Consider the following 19,685-nt stretch of genomic DNA (forward strand, 5'->3'; position numbering starts at 1 on the left):
GGGAGCAGCATCATAGTTGTCAAGCAGCCCAGTGTATGAGACAAAGCAAGTGAACACACATGCATGTGGCTGGATTCCAGAAAGCTCAGAAGGCATACCACTCAAAGGGGACACACTGTTAATAGCCCAACTGAGTGGGGTGTCATCGAGCTGACCTCAGGCACTGGAATAAAGGCACACCCTCCCATTATTCAAATGGCAAAGTTCCCAGCACCATATGGCACACATCAGAAAATTAAATAGAAGGCCAGACAATTATAGAACAGCTGTTGGGCAACTTAGGTTAAAGCTGATAGAATAAGCAGAAATTTCTTCTAACACAACACCCTGATTTGAGGGATGTGATGATAACACTTGTTTTTACGGATTTTTAAAAACCAAACATAAGGTTATTTTAAAAGACTATTGTGGCATGGTAATGGCAAACAAATGTATAGCCATCCAGTACAACTGTTGCTGAGTACAAAACAACTTCATTAACCTAAGCTGACCCCACCAGGGGCTGTCACCTTCTGCCAGCTATCGTGCATTTGCCACATATTTTGCAAATAAATCCTTTACTTAGGAAAACTGACACAAAACCGATTTGTTTGCAGACTCAGAATTAAGTGTATAATATCCAAAGTTTAATCTTACTTAGAAGGCTTACTTCATTGTCAGTCACCGATAAGTATTCAATGTCTGGAAGAAAGGAGGTGACTAGTTCCAAGTTAGACCCTTGAAAATCCTAGCTGATAAAGGTTGGCGGAAATACCCTAGAATTTGGTATAATAGACTTAGATAGTGGCTTCTGGCAGTAGATTTCAAAGTCAGTGGGATGGGGTAAATTTTAAAGTGTAGGCACTCTTCATAACAGCCTTCATTAGCCATAAACCAAAAAGTCCACACTCACACCTCCAAGGAGAATCTAGAAGTGCAGGCAGCTTTGTCGCTTCATTACAAATCCCCAAAAGCAGCAGAGACAGTAGAATAACTAATTTATTAGGATCAGCTGTCAACCATAAAACAACTATGGCAAGGATGGTTCTGTCATCCTGCTGTGACAAAAGTACCAGAGCTGTGCTGCCCTAAATTCTTGTTTTTCTATACCACTGTTCCTGGACATTTTCTGCCTCCAACTACCACCCCTTTAGGTAATTTTTTTAAAAGGTGAGCTCCAGTTCAGAGCAGTCTTGTATTCTTTTATTCAAGAAATGTTTTAAGGCCACACAGATGGTCAGGATTGTCAAATTTTTCCCCTATGGAAGAGGAAGGGGAATGACAGACTAAATGCCAACTTAAAAACACCACCACCACCACCAACAACTTCTTACAAATTTGTCAGCTAACATTTACTCTTAACCTTTTGGGATAAGGCTGTTAAATTAGTAGCCATTTAGCATAACTCCAAAGGTCCAGTGTTCTCTAGTCCAGTCCAGTCCAAAAATCTCTCAAAAGAGCCTTTACAGGGGGTTGGAATAGATGACCCTCTGGGTCCCTTCCATCTCTGTGATTCTACAATTCTATGACCTTTGAGTGGTAAGCCTGTCCTTGCTTAAAGATACTCCCTTAATTTAAAAGTTATTTACCCACAACAAAAGACAGCACAACAGGGATATATAAACATAGAGACCACATCCTGCAACAAACTCAGGTTCCAATGCTTTCCCCAAATCTACGCAGAAAAGCCTGTACTTCACACCACTTCACAAGCCATCACCAAAAGACTAAGGAATTTTTGATACTGACCTTCAGAAAAGAAAAATGATTGCAAGCCTGAATATGTGTGCAAAGTGCTTGCGTATCTTTTTATAAAAATACTGAACTCATCCAGAAATTCATTCCTGCAAAACCACCAATACACCATTGGAAAAGAGAGGAGCCAAATTGCAAAAATGCTTATATTTCTCTGCGTAAGCACAACAGAATTATGCTGCAGTTCTACATTCATATAACTGGAAGTCATATTGAAGTCACCAAGTGACTTATCATTCAAAATCTACACTTGTTTACTTGAAAGTTCAACTCAAACACCTTGACCCTAGGAGTATTGTAACTGAGATAAGACAGAATGTGAATTTGGAAGTGCTTATAAGAATGTAAGATACTTTAAGCATTATTTTCCATCTTACCAACTATATGAACTGAAAATAGGCATGAACTGTTAACTAACCACATATAACCATACAAGTCTGATACACAACTACAGCAGCATATATAATACAGATATTAATAATATAAAACTTCAAGCTAAAAAAGGCTATTTCTACACTACTTCCCCAAGGGTCCACAGTTTCTCATTACCGCCTAGCACTCTTCACAGTGTACTTACAGCTCTTGTCTAAGCCTTCTGATCTTTGCTTTGGCATCTGCTAGTTCCACTGATAAGTGCTGCCTACTTTCAGTGCGCTTCATGCCTGGAGATCCACAAGGTGATTGTGCTGCTGATGCATGAGGTAGAAAATGAAGAGAGTCTCGTTCTTCAGAGAGTTCTATGATAGTCTAAGATACAACATGAAATCTTTGATTACCACATAAGCACGTCAGGGCTAGAGCCAGGTATAGGTCAGCAATGGGGGGGGGTCACCCGAGGCCAGGGCAGTTAAATTTTTATTTAAGGAAACAAACTACAGCTCATGCCTACTGGTCTCAGTAACTCTTTCTAGGTCTTGCCCCAATGAAGCAGTTGCAAGGACTGAAGGTCCCCGCCTTCCCAGTGTCCACTAGGACTCCTCCTCCCCAGTGTCTTTCCCATGCAAGCTCAGGCTGTGCCTGCACACACCCACTCTCTGTTCTGCCTGTTTCATTTCTCTGTGAGTTCAAGGAGAGCAGTTGGATGCAGCAGGAGAGGGAGACTCCCTGGATTCTTCAGCAGCTTGTCTCCACTCTGCCTCTTGGCCACCCACTGCTCTCTGCCACAGATTCCTCCTGTTCACTAAACCCTGTCACCTCTCCTGCTGCTAAGACCTCCTTCTTCTTCTCCCAGTCTGCTCCTTCTCCCCTCTGACCATTCATCACCGTCCCACCACCAATCCCCTGGACCTGAGCCTTCTTCCCTGGGGGTTCCTTAAGGAGTTCCCCAGCTGGTGCTCCCACTACTCCTCTGCATCGAGCCAGTCCATGACACTAGATAACTGATTTTCAGTATTCTTGCCTCTGAGTCCATAAGTAGGTGTGTGTGAATTTAACCCATATTTTTCAAGGCCAAGATGCTCATCTGTCAATACCACTCAGTTTAGAGAACTGAGAAGAAGACAATTAAAAATCGTATTTCTGTAGTCTAATGGCAGCAGTAAGAGCAGGGGAAGAGTGCTACATGAACTTCTCAGGAGTGCATCAGCACTCTGTTCATTCACTTAAAGCCATAGTTTGTTTTAAGCTATGGTTTAACAAACAGGTCAATTGTTGCTTTTAGCTACCAGCTATTTTCAGTGCTAAGGCAAAAGCTGGCTGTTGTTTTTAAAGAAGTGTAATATTAAAAACATAACCACTGAAAGGGGCCACGTGTACCTACACATCAACAAAATATACAAATCTATCAAATTTCAGTATTTGCAAATAGTTGAGCAGTTATACTCCCAGGCTTTTTTCTAATTAACACACTTCTTTAAGAACTAAAAATCCATTAGCAGAAGGGGAAAACTAGTACGACACATACCTCAGAATGCTCATCTCGCTCATCTATAAGCCTTTTTAAATGCAATGCCATATTTTTTAGGAGAGACTCAATACAGTCATGTGACAGAGCACTGTCATCCATCCACTGGAGATCAAACACATTTTCCTGATTATGAGTTACCTGCATATGATAAATAACAATAAAGTGAAAACTGTGCTGTTTCAATGATAAGACTATGAAAAGATGTGCTAACAGAATGTAACCTAATGTGGAGCAAAAGATTTGAAGTCCATGTCAGCTTTAAGAAACAAAGATTCATAACCTTAAATACATTTTAAGGAACATTCTGAAATCCGTACCACTTAGTCCAAGAAAAATCCAGTGATTTGGGAATAGTTTCACTTGGCTCATCCTTCAAGAATGAAGATATTGATTACAGCCTTAGCAGCATATCTTATTTTTAAAGAATTTTATTTAGCACATTAAAACCATCTCTGTTTAGAAGTAAAATTACTGTAAACCACTTAGAGATTTTTTTAATATTAAGCCGTCTATAAATCAAATGAAAAAAATCTACTCCATTTTATTTTTAAAATGAAAAATTCCTCAACTGCTATTAAGGACTAGTGGTAGTTAACACAAATACAGGTACCAACAACAATAACATCTCTTTAATCCATATCTGAATACTCTTAGCAGTCATGTACCTTTCTAGCATACCACCTTTATGGCTTTTTAAAGTTGAAACTAAAATTGACTCATGAACTTCTTCTCCCAAGTCTTTTTGGCTCTTATCTTGTGCACACCCTTGTTCACACTCTTTTTTAAAATCACAATACAGATAAACTCTCAAATTCATCAGTTGGTTTGAATCTCCCTTCCCTAAAATTACTGAAATGTCATGTCTTGCATTCATTCATTGTGATTAAAGTTGTTACCTGGGTAGGTACTTAGTATTAAAAGATGAGAAAGACTTGTTTCAGAAACCTTTTAAATGTATTTTTTCTAATTTTACAGAGATTTACAGTGTGTTCTGTGTAGCATATTGGCTTCATAATCTGTAGTAACTATAATTTATATTCTTCTGAATAAAAAATAATCAAGATGGAAGGCTGCCTCCAAAATCCATATATAGATAAGATTTTAATAGTAGAAAACCAGATAATACCTCTTGTATATGGGCAGCAACAGCAGCTCTTATATCAAAGTCTAAACTTTGGATTCTTTCAATGAATTCTTCTTTCTTCTGACACTAAAACACAGATATTAACCAAAATTAACATTACAATTGGCTAAACATAATAGCTCAAGAAGACCTAAAATGTTATCTGTTAGGCATACTGAAATATCTAAAGGTCTCATTAACAATAACTGAGTACCTAGACACAACAGTTACGTTCAGATATCATACTAAACTATGTGAACAAGTCTAGCCTCCTCCTAGATTCACACACTTCCCTCTTTTCCTTCCTCCATGTGGTTGGAGGAATTCAAAAGCTTTTGCTTCCATTCTTGGTTAAACTACAGGACCTGGGCACAACAGCATTTCCCCCTCTTTCTGCATGCAGAAGGTCCCAGTTTCAATTGCTGTCACATATCCAGTAGGAATGGAGAAGATTTCTGTCTGAACACTCTAGAGAACCTCTGCCAGTTTGGTTGAACCAGTACTCTGACTCGGTATAAAGCAGCTTGCTACCTTTAAGTGAATATCACGAGCGGTTGTATAATTGAGAGCTCACCTGAACTGCACATCCAAGGAGGAGTAGAAGCAGCTTCTTTACTTCTTCAGTGCCTTGTTCTGAAAATATCAGAAAAACAGCACACTGTGTACATCTTTAGATAATCATTATTTGTACGCTACCAACACTATTTTTTACTTTTTGGCTAGGACTAGCACTCCTAGGTGCTATACTCTTCCTGAAAAGAATAAGTACCCTTTTCACTAGGAACCCATGATCAGTTAGGGTGGCTAGTTTGATTTTATGTGTTGAAGGGCTCTTTGTATAGGTCATCCAGGTAAAGATACATGTGGATGGATCTCTTCCATGCAGAAGTGTGCTACCACTGCCACTATGAGTTTGATGAAGACCCTTAGGGCATGGAGTGGTAATGCAATCCCTTGTAAGCAAAGTCAAGAATCAGGAAATTCTCAGTTCTAAACTTGCCTGTTATGAACTCACTAGACAGTCTTGGGCAAGCTACTGCCTTTCATCCTTAGTCTCCCCCTATGTTAATACTGATTTACCTTACAGGGTTATCATAAATATGATAATGAATGGGAACCCCTTTGAACACCTGAAAATTTGATGCAAATGTTGAGTTCTAAATATTTAATAATAAACTTAACACTGAATGTCTGTTTTAAACTGAATATACTACTTACCTGAAAAGGGATTTTTGCCAATTATCAAGATGTTTGGCAAAGGCATCATAATCAATTGTTGCAATGTCTCCTATAGAAATGAATGTAAAGATTTACAAGAGCTGTGCGAAGGATGACCAACCATCCATATGTTAACTAAAAACACAAATATCTTTAAAATAATGAAGCACCCATTCAAACTCACTTCTGATTTAACATATACCTAGGCTACATTTCTTTATCTATACTTACCTAGGAGTAAGACCCAATGACCTTAGTACATAGGACTGCACTGTTTGAGGTGGATTTAGGGCAGTGTGACCATTTCTGTCTCACTGGGTATCGAGCCCTGGTGACAAAGCAGGGCAGTACAACTATGACCTAGTGAACTGAGCAGAACGGAAGGCGGGGGCCTTTTTTGGTCTTGCACAAGGCGCTGCTTAAATTTGAAAGACCAAAGTCCGTACCTGGTCTAAACCATCTATAGGAGGCTACACATATGTTTCTGATTCCACTTCAAAGTGCTACTTTCAACCTGCAAAACTCTATTCAGCCCAGGATCCCATTATCTAAGGGAATGTGTCATTAGACTTGGATGTATCCAGTCCCTACTATCATCATCTGATGCCCTTCGCTCTATGAAATGCACTCTCCAACACTTACATCCTTTCGGTGCCAGATTAAAACCTGCCTCTTAACCCAAGCATTTGAGAGAATACTATCATCATGCTTTCTGTGGGTTTTTTGGGGGGTGGGGTACTGTTATTGTATACTTGGTGGTTGTTTTTAATTATGTATGTAAGCTGCCTAGAGACATTTTGTATTAGACAACAAATAAATTGAATTAATAATATTATCACTGATGTAGGAGGCTGTCTGATACATGCACTAAGCATTCCTCCAGGAACAATTTGTAACCTTATAATAATAAAAAACCTCAGACCCACCTGACTAGTCTGCATTAGGTCCACCAGACACTCACAATAAACATGAAAAATGAACATTTGTTAACTTTAATGTGTATATAAGACTGAGACAAAAAATTTAAAACCCAGTGATTGCTAATTAAGTATGAAGTTAACAAATTAAAAACAGTATCATATTCAAGATATAATTGATAATAAAAGTAATTTCCTCCATTGATCAAGGTCTAGGAAAATTTAAAAATGCAGACTACAGACAGACAAGAATGAACTGTATCACAATAGTCAGGTCAACAAGGACTACAGATATAGTGCAAATTTGCTTCAATTGGAATGTGCAGTGTTGTCCAGGAATGAAAAAAAATATTTAAAAAGAAAACAAGTACAATTTATGTGTTCCATGAACAATCTCATGGAAGTTGACCTGTTCTAACTATACAGCCACCAGTGTGCAGCAGTGGTAATGAGCGAAAATCCTCAGTCTAGACAGTACCTAATTCTTTAACATTGGTGTGTATTCCCTCTAACATCTGGAAACCTATCACAGCAGCTGCTAACACATACACAGATTTGGCAGCACAAGACTGTTTTTCTATATTACAGGGATTTTGCCATATGTTCAATAAAAATGTCCAAATTTATGTTCTGTATGATTAAGAGGGCTGTCCTCTTTTCTTTCAGCTGTTGTACAACATATTTTGACACAGTTATGAAGAAACTGATAATCTACTTCTCAAAGCAAGATAGGATTTTAAGTAGATAACAAAATGATGTAACAACAGAACTGAATCTAAAGGATCCGAGTTGCTGAAACGAATTTAATATAATGAATTTAAGTTTACATTTTCTATACACATAAAGCTGAGTCATTACTGGGAAGCAAATCTAAGTTCCATAGTATAAAATACTGATCAGAAAAAGATGAGCTGATGGAAGTATTAGCTACATCGAAGCAATTAAGGATCAGACAGCATTTAAAATACATTCAGCTGGTTCCAATAAGTCATACTCAAGGGTAGACCCGTGGCAAAAATAGACTCATTAGTCACACCAATTCATTTCAATTGTTTTAGTCTGAGTATGACATAATAAAATATAACCCATTATACTGAAATTTCATAGTTCTACCAGAAAATACCAGAAGATGAAGATACCAGAAAGGTAAAGTGTTCCTTCTGGATGAATCAACATTCTGACACTCCAATCACAACACTCCTGTCATGGAAATCAATTATTTTAATCTGCTCTGCCCTCTAAAATTTTAGTATTGTATTTAGGATAGTTTTCAACTCAAAAGAATGTTGTTTAGGTGCTTTGACAGAAATAAGAAATAATGGCCATCTATGACAGGTATACAAAAAGATGTGGACATGCACCCATCAATGGGGAGAGGGAAGACACCTAAATTAGTTACCACTCTTTCACAAAGAGATGCTCTTTGCACCTCTCAGCTGTTTAAATGGAAGTGAGGGTTGATATCCAATCCCGGCCTACAGGAAGGAGAAAAGCAGTCTCTAATGCACTGTGGATTTTTGAGCGGATATTTGTAGGGACATTTCACGTCCACCAGTGTCTCCCATGGCACCCTCAGGCACTGTGTTAGTGATCCCTGGTTAAATGTGAATCAGCAGAATGCTAATGCACACAGCTTGCTTTGCTCCTCCCCAACTGTTGGCACGCCATCAGAAAACAAGTCAATTTCTAGCTTCTCATGACATCCAAACCTGGGCTCATGGTTTGTTTGGATAGTATCCAGATTTGGATCTCTTGGCTTGTTTGCCGGCTGCAAGGCAGCAGAAGGAGCATGGGTAGAGCAAAGCAAGCACTATATTAGCTGCATGAACCAGCACAGTGAGCTCTTTGGGTAAACCACAGTTTACTTTTAATCATGTTTTAAAGTTACCTGCTAACTAGCTCACTGTCAACTTCAAATAGAGACATTCTGATTCATTACGGGTTTCTTAGAGGAAAGGAGAGGAACAGCAGCACAGCAAACCGAATTCACAATTTAGACAACTGTGTCTATATTAGCTTAGCATTGTCCACAAAACACATCTTTACAAATGCTTTTTAAAAGAAAGAAAAATCACTTACCTGATAGTATGATTTTATTTGCTTCACCAAAATAGATAAATTTTGAATTCGAAGTGATGCATCATTGTTGATTTTCTTATTTACTCTTTGACTAGATGCCTTAGGGTTGCTGAAATAAAACACGAAAGTAAATTAAAGAAAGTTCATTTAGTTGAAATTCACAAAGGGAAATTTATGTGTCAGCTAAGGAGAAAGACCAGTTACTAGTTACTCAAATATAATCCAGATTCACAAACTTTTTTTGGGGGGGGGCAAAAATAATAGAAGCACTTTGATATATTACTGTGCTCTCATATCTATAGAACCTTCAATAATGGGAGCACTTTGTTTATACAAACAAACAAGGCTAAGAACAAAGAAGGAAGGCCAGATAGACAATACTTGTGTTCTCAGATCCCTTATATGTGTCAGGGGTCCAGATAAAAATACTAGCTGAAAGCCTCAATTCCACTGCTGTAACTAGGGCTGCAAGGACAATGCTACACAAACATATGGATGGGAATACTTCAAAATATGATTCACAGCTCTCTTGTCTGCCATTCTAGGTAAGACCTCTTAGTAAAACACAGTCTTCCTAGCCTCCATTCATTCAGGGAGGCCAAGACCTATAACTCTTGCCACATTTGTGTATACAATCTGAGCTATCCCATGATTATGTCAAGACGGCCAGGGATAGCCCAAGCAAACTCCTTTTTAAATAAAACTATGCCAGCCTCCAAATATATATGGATATGAGAAACTCAATCCATTGATTGTGCTGAGAAGCCTGTCACTCAATCCCCACCTACCAGTTCCAATACCATAAATAAGTGCCCCTATTCCTTTGTCCCAATCTCTGACCATCTGAGCAACCCCACATCCAAGTGTACTGGGATTCACTCCAATAATCTTTCATAGATTTGTTTGTTTTTCAATGTTTGCTTTTTTTCTTAAGCGTAAAATTAACCCTTCCCTTAGCCTTTTAGATCTACTTTTCATAAAGTGTGCAGTCCCAGCACCTCCCCCCGCCAAATGTTAAAAGTGTGACACTTAAAGTAACAGCTTCATAATGAGTACCGGCATCTTTTTTTTTCTAAAACAAAAAGCACTGAGTGCATGCATTATGCATATGGGGAAAGTACCCTCACCCCAGATTACCTTAGGTCCACTTCATGTGCAAAATCTGAATTGGTGGAAGATGAAGCAGCAGATATACCAGAATCATTTGATCTGATATGCTGCCCCTTGCGTCAATTCACTTCTATGATTTTGGAAGCTCCTGGGCAAGAGGCTTGATAAGCAGGTACTCCAACTATCTCTTGCCCCAAGAGCTTCCAAAATCATAGTGCCAGCCTTGCCAAAAGTACTCAGCACAGAGGAGGCTGCCCACTGCATCTGCATGATTAATGGCTCTAGCCTACTGGAGAACAATTCTGACATGTCTCTGCTTTGTGTGTAATTAGATCAATTGCTCCTGATAGAGATGCAGCAAAATTGGTTGCCCTCAGGGAAATGGGAACAAGCTACTCTATTGGCTTTTCTTTCTTTCAAACAGGAAGCACATTCAGAATAATTAACTCATGCAGAAACACAAGGGACACCTCTACCAGTGGGTAGCTTTTGTTCTCACACATTCTTAAGAAGACTCTTTTCTGTTGTGAAACTGTGTGTGTCCAAAATTAACTCTGGAAAAAAACCTGTCAACTATAAGAAACATTAGCACAAAGGGAGGAAAGGGTTCAAATGTAATAACTAAAAACATCAAAGCTCTAGAATTTAGGAAGCAGAAAAGAAGAGCCTCACATACTTTTTAAAGTGTATCTCCCTAGCTTTCACCCTCTTCCTCATAGCACTGTATTAAAATTAATCACAACATGGAAACAACCATGAGATTCAGATTAATATTTATTCTACTAAAGTTTTCTTCTGATAGAGAACACTGCAAGATTGTTTTTACCCATTTTTTCAAACCCTGACTTTATAAAACAGAAGAACCACTACAAGATGTTATGTAGAACCAAAAAAAGCTGTTCATATAATTAATATTTGATGGAAATGTACTCCAAGAGATATTTATTAAACTTATTAATTTCCCCCCAAAAAATGTAACTCAAAAGCCACTTACAACATCAGCAAACAAATAATGCATACATTCAAACCAGCATAAAACTAAAACATGGTATTATACTAAGAACCCAGCACCTAGGTCTCCCAAATACATAGCTTCTATCTGTGTGTCACATACATAAACTAAAAATAATTGCATAAAATTTAATGGAATTCACTAACATAAAATATGGAGATCACCACTAATTTAGATGAGATTAGCAGACTTCACAGAGAATAAGCCTAACATCACCAGCTACTAGACATCATGCCTGTATGCTACTTTCATGATCAGATGAGTAGCTAGTAGGTAAGAAGAACAGGAGGCTAGTAACAGGTAGGTAGCCGTGTTGGTCTGCCGTAGTTGGGGGGGGGGGGGCGGATTCCTTCCAGTAGCACCTTAGAGACCTTAGAGACCAACTAAGTTTGTTAGTACTTTCTGTGCATGCACACAATAGCTCATACCAACAACAAACTTAGTTGGTCTCTAAGGTGCTACTGGACGGAGCCTAGTACTGTAGTTAGTAGTACCAACATGTTCTGCTTGTGGTTTGCTGCTGTGGGACATAGGGTACTGGATTATAGAGGCCTTTGTCTGATTCAGCAGTGGCAGACAACAAAACCAAATACAGTACCAGTAAGTCTTGAGGGGCTGGGAGCTGGGGGCACTGTCATACAGTGGTTCCGCTCCTTCCTCCTGGGCCGTGTTCAGAAAGTGGTGGTGGGGGATGAGTGTTCAGACCCCTGGGCTCTCACTTGTGGGGTGCCTCAGGGTTCTGTCCTCTCCCCCATGCTTTTCAACATTTACATGCAGCCGCTGGGAGAGATCATCAGGAGGTTTGGGCTGGGTGTTCATCAGTATGCGGATGATACCCAGCTCTACCTCTCTTTTAAATCAGAACCAGTGAAGGCGGTAAAGGCCCTGTGTGAGTGTCTGGAGGCGGTTGGAGGATGGATGGCGGCTAACAGATTGAGGTTGAATCCTGACAAGACAGAAGTACTGTTTTTGGGGGACAGGAGGCGGGCAGGTGTGGAGGATTCCCTGGTCCTGAATGGGGTAACTGTGCCCCTGAAGGACCAGGTGCGTAGCCTGGGAGTCATTTTGGACTCACAGCTGTCCATGGAGGCACAGGTCAAATCTGTGTCCAGGGCAGCTGTTTACCAGCTCCATCTGGTACGTAGGCTGAGACCCTATCTGCCTGTGGACTGTCTCGCCAGAGTGGTGCATGCTCTGGTTATCTCCTGCTTGGACTACTGCAATGCACTCTACGTGGGGCTACCTTTGAAGGTGACTTGGAAACTACAACTAATCCAGAATGCGGCAGCTAGACTGGTGACTGGGGGTGGCCGCCGAGACCATATAACACCGGTCTTGAAAGACCTACATTGGCTCCCAGTACGTTTCCGAGCACAATTCAAAGTGTTGGTGCTGACCTTTAAAGCCCTAAACGGCCTCGGTCCAGTATACCTGAAGGAGCGTCTCCACCCCCATCATTCTGCCCGGACGCTGAGGTCCAGCGCCGAGGGCCTTCTGGCGGTTCCCTCATTGTGAGAAGCAGAGCTACAGGGAACCAGGCAGAGGCCTTCTCTGTAGTGGCGCCCGCCCTGTGGAACGCCCTTCCAGCAGATGTCAAAGCGATAAACAACTACCTGACATTCAGAAGACATCTTAAGGCAGCCCTGTTCAGGGAAGTTTTTAATCTGTGATATTTTAGTGTATTTTTGGTATCTATGGAAGCCGCCCAGAGTGGCTGGGGAGGCCCAGCCAGATGGGCGGGGTATAAATAATAAATTATTATTATTATTATTATTAGTAGTAGTAGTAGTAGTAGTAGTATTTGGATACAAGTTGTAAATCGTATCGGCTTTTGGCAAAGATTTTCAACCTAGAAATGTCTGTTTTAGATAGGATGAGATGGAGAGTCTTGATTCTGTAGTAATCAAAGTGTAAATGTAAAGGCAGCTCAGCTGTTACTGATCAATTACAGCAGAAGGCCCAAGCCTTTGTACCAGTAGCTACCGCTAGACAGAGGAAACAGCTTTTCTTGGCAGCGGTCAAGGAAGGATCTCACAGAAATTCTAGAAGCCAAGACATGCAGCTGAAGAAAGCTCTTCCCATGAGTCTGGCAGATGTGAGGAGGAAGCAGCAATTATTTCTGATCCCAGTGGAAGGCCAACATAACTGAAATCTTAAAACCTGCAGAACTGCAAATAAATAATCAACACACTACCCAATAAGGCAGGAGGAAAAAAGAATTCAAAGTGCAGCACTAAACTTTATTTATTCCCTGCACCCTCTCCTTTCGACAGTGGCCTCAGGCTTTTGAATCAGTTCCCAGCAGAGCTGTAGCAATTCACCCCTTTATTAACCTTCAGGAAAAATATAGGGCTCGCTTATTTAAGCAAACATTTGGGATCTAAGCTGCAGTTATATAATCTGACTTACTTCGAAATTGACTATTTTTTCTCTTTAAAAATTGTTAGCTGCCTCAAAGGGTGTCTTGCAAATGTTTTTAAGAAAGAAAGGTTTAGGCTGCAATTCTTCACACTCATGGAACAAGCAGGGGTGTGGGGCGCAGTGCGGAGTGCACACACATGTAACCAAAAGTATTTTGAATATTTTTACCACCGACCCCCAGCTGAGAAGGCAAGCAGGTTGCAAGTGGAAAAGCAGCCTGTTCATGCCACCATATACACTGCTTCCCACCCCCAGTCACACATGTGTTGAGAATTGCTGCTTTTTAAATAATAAATTTATATACCACCCTTCATCAAAGGATCACAGGGCACTTTACAGTATAAATACACAAAAATACATACTATAATAACAAAGAAAACAATAACCCCACACACAGTTTAAAAGGTCGTAGTTTGTTTCATCAGCCAAAGGCCTAGGAGCAGAGGAATGTTTTCACCTAGCATCTAAGGTATGTAATGAAGATGCCAGGTGAGTGTTCCTGGTGAGACCATTCCACAAACAGTGAGCCACTGCAGAAAAGGCCCCGTTTTCAGGACTAGATAATTCTCTGGACACCACCTGAGATCTGTAGATTTAAGCTGTAATCCTATACACAGTTAGGAGTAAGTCCCATTGAACTCAACAGGACATGCCTCTGAGTGAGTAGACATGCATATAATTGCTCTTGGTTCTCTGCAAACATGTATTAGAATCAAGTTACAAAACCTACAGACGTTCAAAGGGTTTGCTCCTGATTAAGTGTTCTTAGGGCAGTTCAGATCACCTTAAGAATGAGAAATAGCTGCAGGGGACTTCTTCCTCCTCAGCAGAAGAAACCCATTCATCTAGTTCTCGATTTTGTTTCCTCTTCCATTTGATGGAGAAGCACTGCTTTAATTTTCAAGTAAATTATGTGATTTCTATATTGGCATTTCTCTTCCCCAGTTTTGGGCACTGCATGTTGCATTTTTTTTTTCAATATTCAAGTTGTATATATGGAATACACTTTCTGCTGAATTATGAGAGGCCCTATCAGTATTGGAATTCTACTGGTTTTTGAAGACTCACCTGTTTGCACAGACACTCTCTTGACTCTTCAACTTAAATCTGTTTTTAATTACAATACTGTTTTAAAAAATCACTGCTTTTGATATAGTAGCAATGTCCAGGTAACACTATGTATATTCCTCTGAACTGCCATCTTAGAATTAGTAATTTTAGGATTAGAAAATGTGCATTATTCACACTATTAATTTTTAATCAAGAGTGAAAATCTGAAAGTGGGACCCATGTTTCAGGTTATGAGTCATGTGTGCATCTGGACCAACTGAAAATCACAGTGGCTCTAGATGGCTATTCTACTAAGCTATCACTAATGGAGGAGTAGGAAGACCTCGGCCTCCATGCATCTTGGACTGCTTCCTGAGGTATGCTCTAGAGCAGGATGGGGAAAACATATCTCAAAACAAATATAGTAACTTATTTGTGGTTTCCATTGAATTTAACAGTGTAATATGTGGTGCTACTTTTTTGTTTTTAACTTTTCAGTTCATAGTCTCACTATTAAAAAGCAGGATCATTGCTTCTGAAATATTTCCAGTACAAAAATAGACCTACACTTTATGGGATTACAGAAAAATATCTGCATGAGACAAACATAAGTCGCCAGTGGCAATCTCGAAAGTCACACTATATATATTCTAAGGCAATGAATCCTACATATCTGAATAGCTCCTTTTGTAAGGTGGAAAATGAGAATGCTTCACTGGCAAATAGCCTAACAAAATAGGGCAAATTTGTCTAGAAGTCAATAGGCAGCCCAGCAGTAAAAGATAGCCTTAAGCAATTTTACATTTAAAAGCAACCTACATATGACAAGTTACATTAATTTCAACTGGAGGAAAAACAGACAAGAGCACCCACAATGATAATACATTAGTTCAAAAACCATAGTAAATAGAGGGGAGTCTGTTATTTTCAAATGCTATCACCACTATAAACTACAGATTCAGACATCACATAATCAGGGATTAGGTATCTTTTTCATGCAACAAAATCTATCACAAATAAATATGAAGCCATTAAGCTATCAGATTTCTAAATCTAACCAGACAGCAAATCAGTTGTGTCTTCTCCTGCCATCTGTTCAATGACGGTACTTAATGATTAAACCAGACTCAATTATACTAAATTATTAATTTTAAAATATATATTTATACTATAGTACAAATACAACCTATATTAACCACACAATACATGATTTGCTTGAGCATCTATAGCTCTGTGAGACTGACATACGAACTACATCTATCATTCGAGAAACACTCTTGTGAAAATCTATCTCTAAGGCTGCAGGCCTAACCACACCACAGAGTAACTCATTGGAATCAATGGGGCAAAATTCTGAGTATACATCATTAGAATTGCAGCTTAAATGTCTCAGAAGGTGACTAATTTCTACATATCAAAACCCTGAAAACTTTAATGGTTTCAAAAATGCTTCATAATGTCTGCAAAGATACATTTTCAAATTATTTTATACATGGTGAATACTAAAATCCAATACAGTAAACTGATCATACTGAATATGTTCAGATATAGCTGTAACATCTTTCCCTCTTCAGACTCTAACTATGACTTTCAAGTACTGGTACAAAAGGGCAGGGCTTTTTCTATTTGGAACTCAGGGAAGTGTTCATGGTGAGTTCAAGTACCTATTTTTCTAGAAAAATAGCACTGCTAAAGGGTACACTGAAACTTTACGTTTGTTGTAAGGAGGAATACATAACTGCAAAGTATTTATTTGGCAGTGAAACTCTTGACCTAAAAGACTTTTGCCTAAAAGAGATAGTCTTTCAGTATCTCTGAAGGACTGCCTCTTGAAAGTATTAGTGAAATGAATGTGAAACTTGGCCAATTTTTGTCACTATGTTTTTATAATGTCCCATATTTTCCGGCATGCCCCCGTTTGCCAAACTAATGGTATGTCAATATCTACTCAAAAGGAAAAGTTTGTCTAACTTCCTGTTTTATATTTTGTGAACATGACACATACTTTGTCAATTTTTGAAAGCCTAAAATGAACTACACGCACAAAATCCATTTCAGCACTTGTCTGTACTGGAAAAGGATTCCACACTGGGTCTATACTGGTATGTTATAACTTATCTATTAAACTGTTCTGGTTTGCAAACTGTAAGCAGTGGCAGGTGGAATAAATGAAGGCTGTACTTGATAATTTGAAAATTATCAGTAAAACATTCCAATCAGCAATTTCAACCAGCTCTATAAATGAGTATTATAAGATTCAAACATAGTGGTATAGTTATCAGATTTAACTTTTTTAAAAGAGAGGAAGCTAATATGGCTCTGTGACATTTCGTCTATTGGAATGTTATACAGCTATTTCACCCAGGAATAAAGGAAAATTGACAGCCTTCTGTAGATAGTTCTATGAGATTGTGGATTTAGAACCTTAGAAGTAAAATATTTCTGTATGGAATGAAATTTTTTTTAGAAAACCAACAAAAATGACTTCAAATCTGAGTAGTTTTGTACTAGAAAGTCACAAATATTCTGAATATCTAAAGTACAGTGATGCCCCGCAAGACGAACGCCTCGCAAGATGGAAAACCCGCTAGACGAAAGGGTTTTCCGTTTTGGAGGCGCTTCGCAAAACGAATTTCCCTATGGGCTTGCTTCGCAAGACGAAAAAGTCTTGCGAGTTCCTGCGGGTTTTTTCCCCTCCCCCCCCTTTTTCTAAGCCGCTAAGCCGCTTATCAGCTGATCCGCTAAGCCGCTAATAGCGCTAAGCCACTAAGCCGTCAATGGGCTTGCTTTGCAAGACGAAGAGAATCGCGGAACGGATTCTTTTCGTCTTGCGATGCACCACTGTAAGCACTCTTATGAGATAGCTGGCTATGGCTACTGTTTAACAGAGCTAGTGACAAGATAATGCTTGTGACAATTGATCACATATATATTAGTTCACAATTCATTCTAATAGTATATTTGCCCATGCAGGAAAGTATGGGTGATCCTGTGATTAAGATGCCAAAGTTGAAAGCAAACATAATGTCACGCATCGCTAACTGTTAATACTGAGGAAATCTGTGAGCTGAAACAGAGCCGTCTCATGTTCACACTGATGTGTTAAGGATATGTGCCAAGCTTCTCATTCACAGTTATGCTTGGATGGGTGACACCATCCTCTTCCCTTAAGCAACTGTTCATGATACAAGCTACCTCATCACAAGCTCAGTTTAAAGAAATATTATTCCACTAGACATATACAAGAAAGCCATTCCTTTATAAACAGTACTTCAAACAAAAATGTTAAATTATTATTATTATACTGCGCTTAGGTTTCCTAAGAGGAAAAAGTAATTCAAAAAAAGGCATTCATTTTCCATAAACAAAAACAAAGAAAAAAATAAAGGTCGCAAGAAAAATGGCTCTATAAAAGGTTTTGACTATCAACATTTCCTTTCACTAAATAAAGTCTAGAGTGCTGCTAGAGTGCCATCTGCTCAGGTGCTTCCTGCTTGATGTCTCAGCATTAAGTCATAAATACAGGAAGAGAATGAAAAAGAAAGCATGATTTGGCAGGGGAAAGTCTCCACTCAAAACGTTTGCTGTGTGCAATTCCCCATCAGGGTGCTGATATGGAGCAGGGGAGAAAGATTAGTGCTTTGGGACCAAGAGGTCCATGTGGGGGCTGCATGCTGAAATACAAAATCAGACTTCCAAGACAAGCTTCAGATATATGTGCCTCTTTTATATCAGGGTAAAAAAATTCTGAAGTAGAACTCACACCAGTAGTACTACCTGGGGTTGCTGGGAGTTGTGGTCTAGATCAGTTGAAGACACCAGATTGGTGAAAACTGATAAATGGACCGACTTCTGGCTGGGATGAGAAAATCTAAGTTTGTGTGTTATAAAGATGATTGTGTTCGACAGAAAACTGAATATCTGATTACCAAATAGAATTTTATGTTGCTTTGATGCATTCAGACTTAGAGCAGGGCTTTAGTATGGCTGCATCTGTTTTGTGGCACTCATCCATTGTCTCCCGATACAAATGGATGCCAACCAACCTGATTCCTTGCAAAATACAACACTATCTGCGTTTTGTGGAAACAACGGAATACATTTTTTGTTACAACAGGCCTTCCCAGCTGAATGAATGGGTCTCTGTCATGGGTCTCTCTCTCCCTCTCCCTCTCCCTCTCTCTCTCTCTCCCCCCCTCTCTCTCTCTCTCTGTGTGTGTGTGTGTGTGTGTGTGTACTATATCAATATATATTTGGTGTGTGTTGTTTTCAACTGTGTTTTTGCTGGTTTTATTGTACATTGTCCTGCAATGCATTGTGGGGGCAATAATAATTCACCTTCCCACAGAAACCTTAAGGGTAAAAAGCTTCTGAAGGACAAAATTTACTACTTTTTCCTATACCCTTATTTTCTGCACCAGGCTACACCAAATATATTATTAACTGTGGATACAGTTACTGTCACAGACTATCCAGTATTACGGATCAAAAGAATAAAAAGGGGAAAAGACCAAGGAAAATTTATCTTATACATCAACCCACAAAGCAAATCGGGATTTTTAAATAAAAAGATGAAAATCAGAGGATAAAGAAGGACATAAAACTAGGAAAGACAGAATGATCTGAGGATCATTTGTAGACAAAAGAAATAGCAATGATCTTAGAATTACTGATAACAAAAAATGGCTAAGAAAGAAGATTGTGCGATCTTGAAGACAAATCAGAAATTTAACTCCAGGAAGTATTTTTTTACATTAATTTAAACAGCTGTGTCCTCAAAGCAGAACAAACTGTGAAAACAGTTGCACTATTGTTACATTTTAGTTTAACTACTACATGTGCTCCTTTATATACTGAAACAAACTTGTTTTATTTACTACGTTCAAGCAAAAACAAACATGTATTTTGTCAGGCATCCCAGGAGCAAATCATTGCCAAGTGGACACAATAAACCCACTTACATTTTCAAATGACATAAATAGCCACAAGCTTTTTTTTTTAAGTGCATATATTTTCGCTTTCAAGGCATAATTATGAATAGTTAAGAGGATGCATTAAAATATAGTCACTTAAATTCAATGTGTGTACAGCGGCCTTTAAAATTAAAAATACTGC

The 19,685-nt window shown here is 39.0% G+C and overlaps 1 protein-coding gene across 4 annotated transcripts in view; it reads right to left on the minus strand.

Moving 5' to 3' along the window:
• Positions 1–19,685, minus strand: part of CCDC88A (coiled-coil domain containing 88A) — a 78,548-nt gene that overhangs the window by 49,729 nt on the left and 9,134 nt on the right. For all 4 annotated transcript variants that reach the window (XM_081854428.1, XM_081854427.1, XM_081854426.1 and 1 more), the window contains exons 3-8: positions 8,978–9,086; positions 5,982–6,051; positions 5,338–5,396; positions 4,767–4,850; positions 3,638–3,778; positions 2,312–2,481 (exon numbers count right to left, since the gene is read on the minus strand). In XM_081854428.1, coding sequence (XP_081710554.1) covers positions 2,312–2,481; positions 3,638–3,778; positions 4,767–4,850; positions 5,338–5,396; positions 5,982–6,051; positions 8,978–9,086 — 633 coding nt within the window. The remainder of the gene's footprint in view (positions 1–2,311; positions 2,482–3,637; positions 3,779–4,766; positions 4,851–5,337; positions 5,397–5,981; positions 6,052–8,977; positions 9,087–19,685) is intronic.

This window comes from Podarcis erhardii, assembly GCF_964252035.2.
Source record: "Podarcis erhardii genome assembly, chromosome: 3".
Classification (NCBI taxonomy): domain Eukaryota; kingdom Metazoa; phylum Chordata; class Lepidosauria; order Squamata; family Lacertidae; genus Podarcis; species Podarcis erhardii.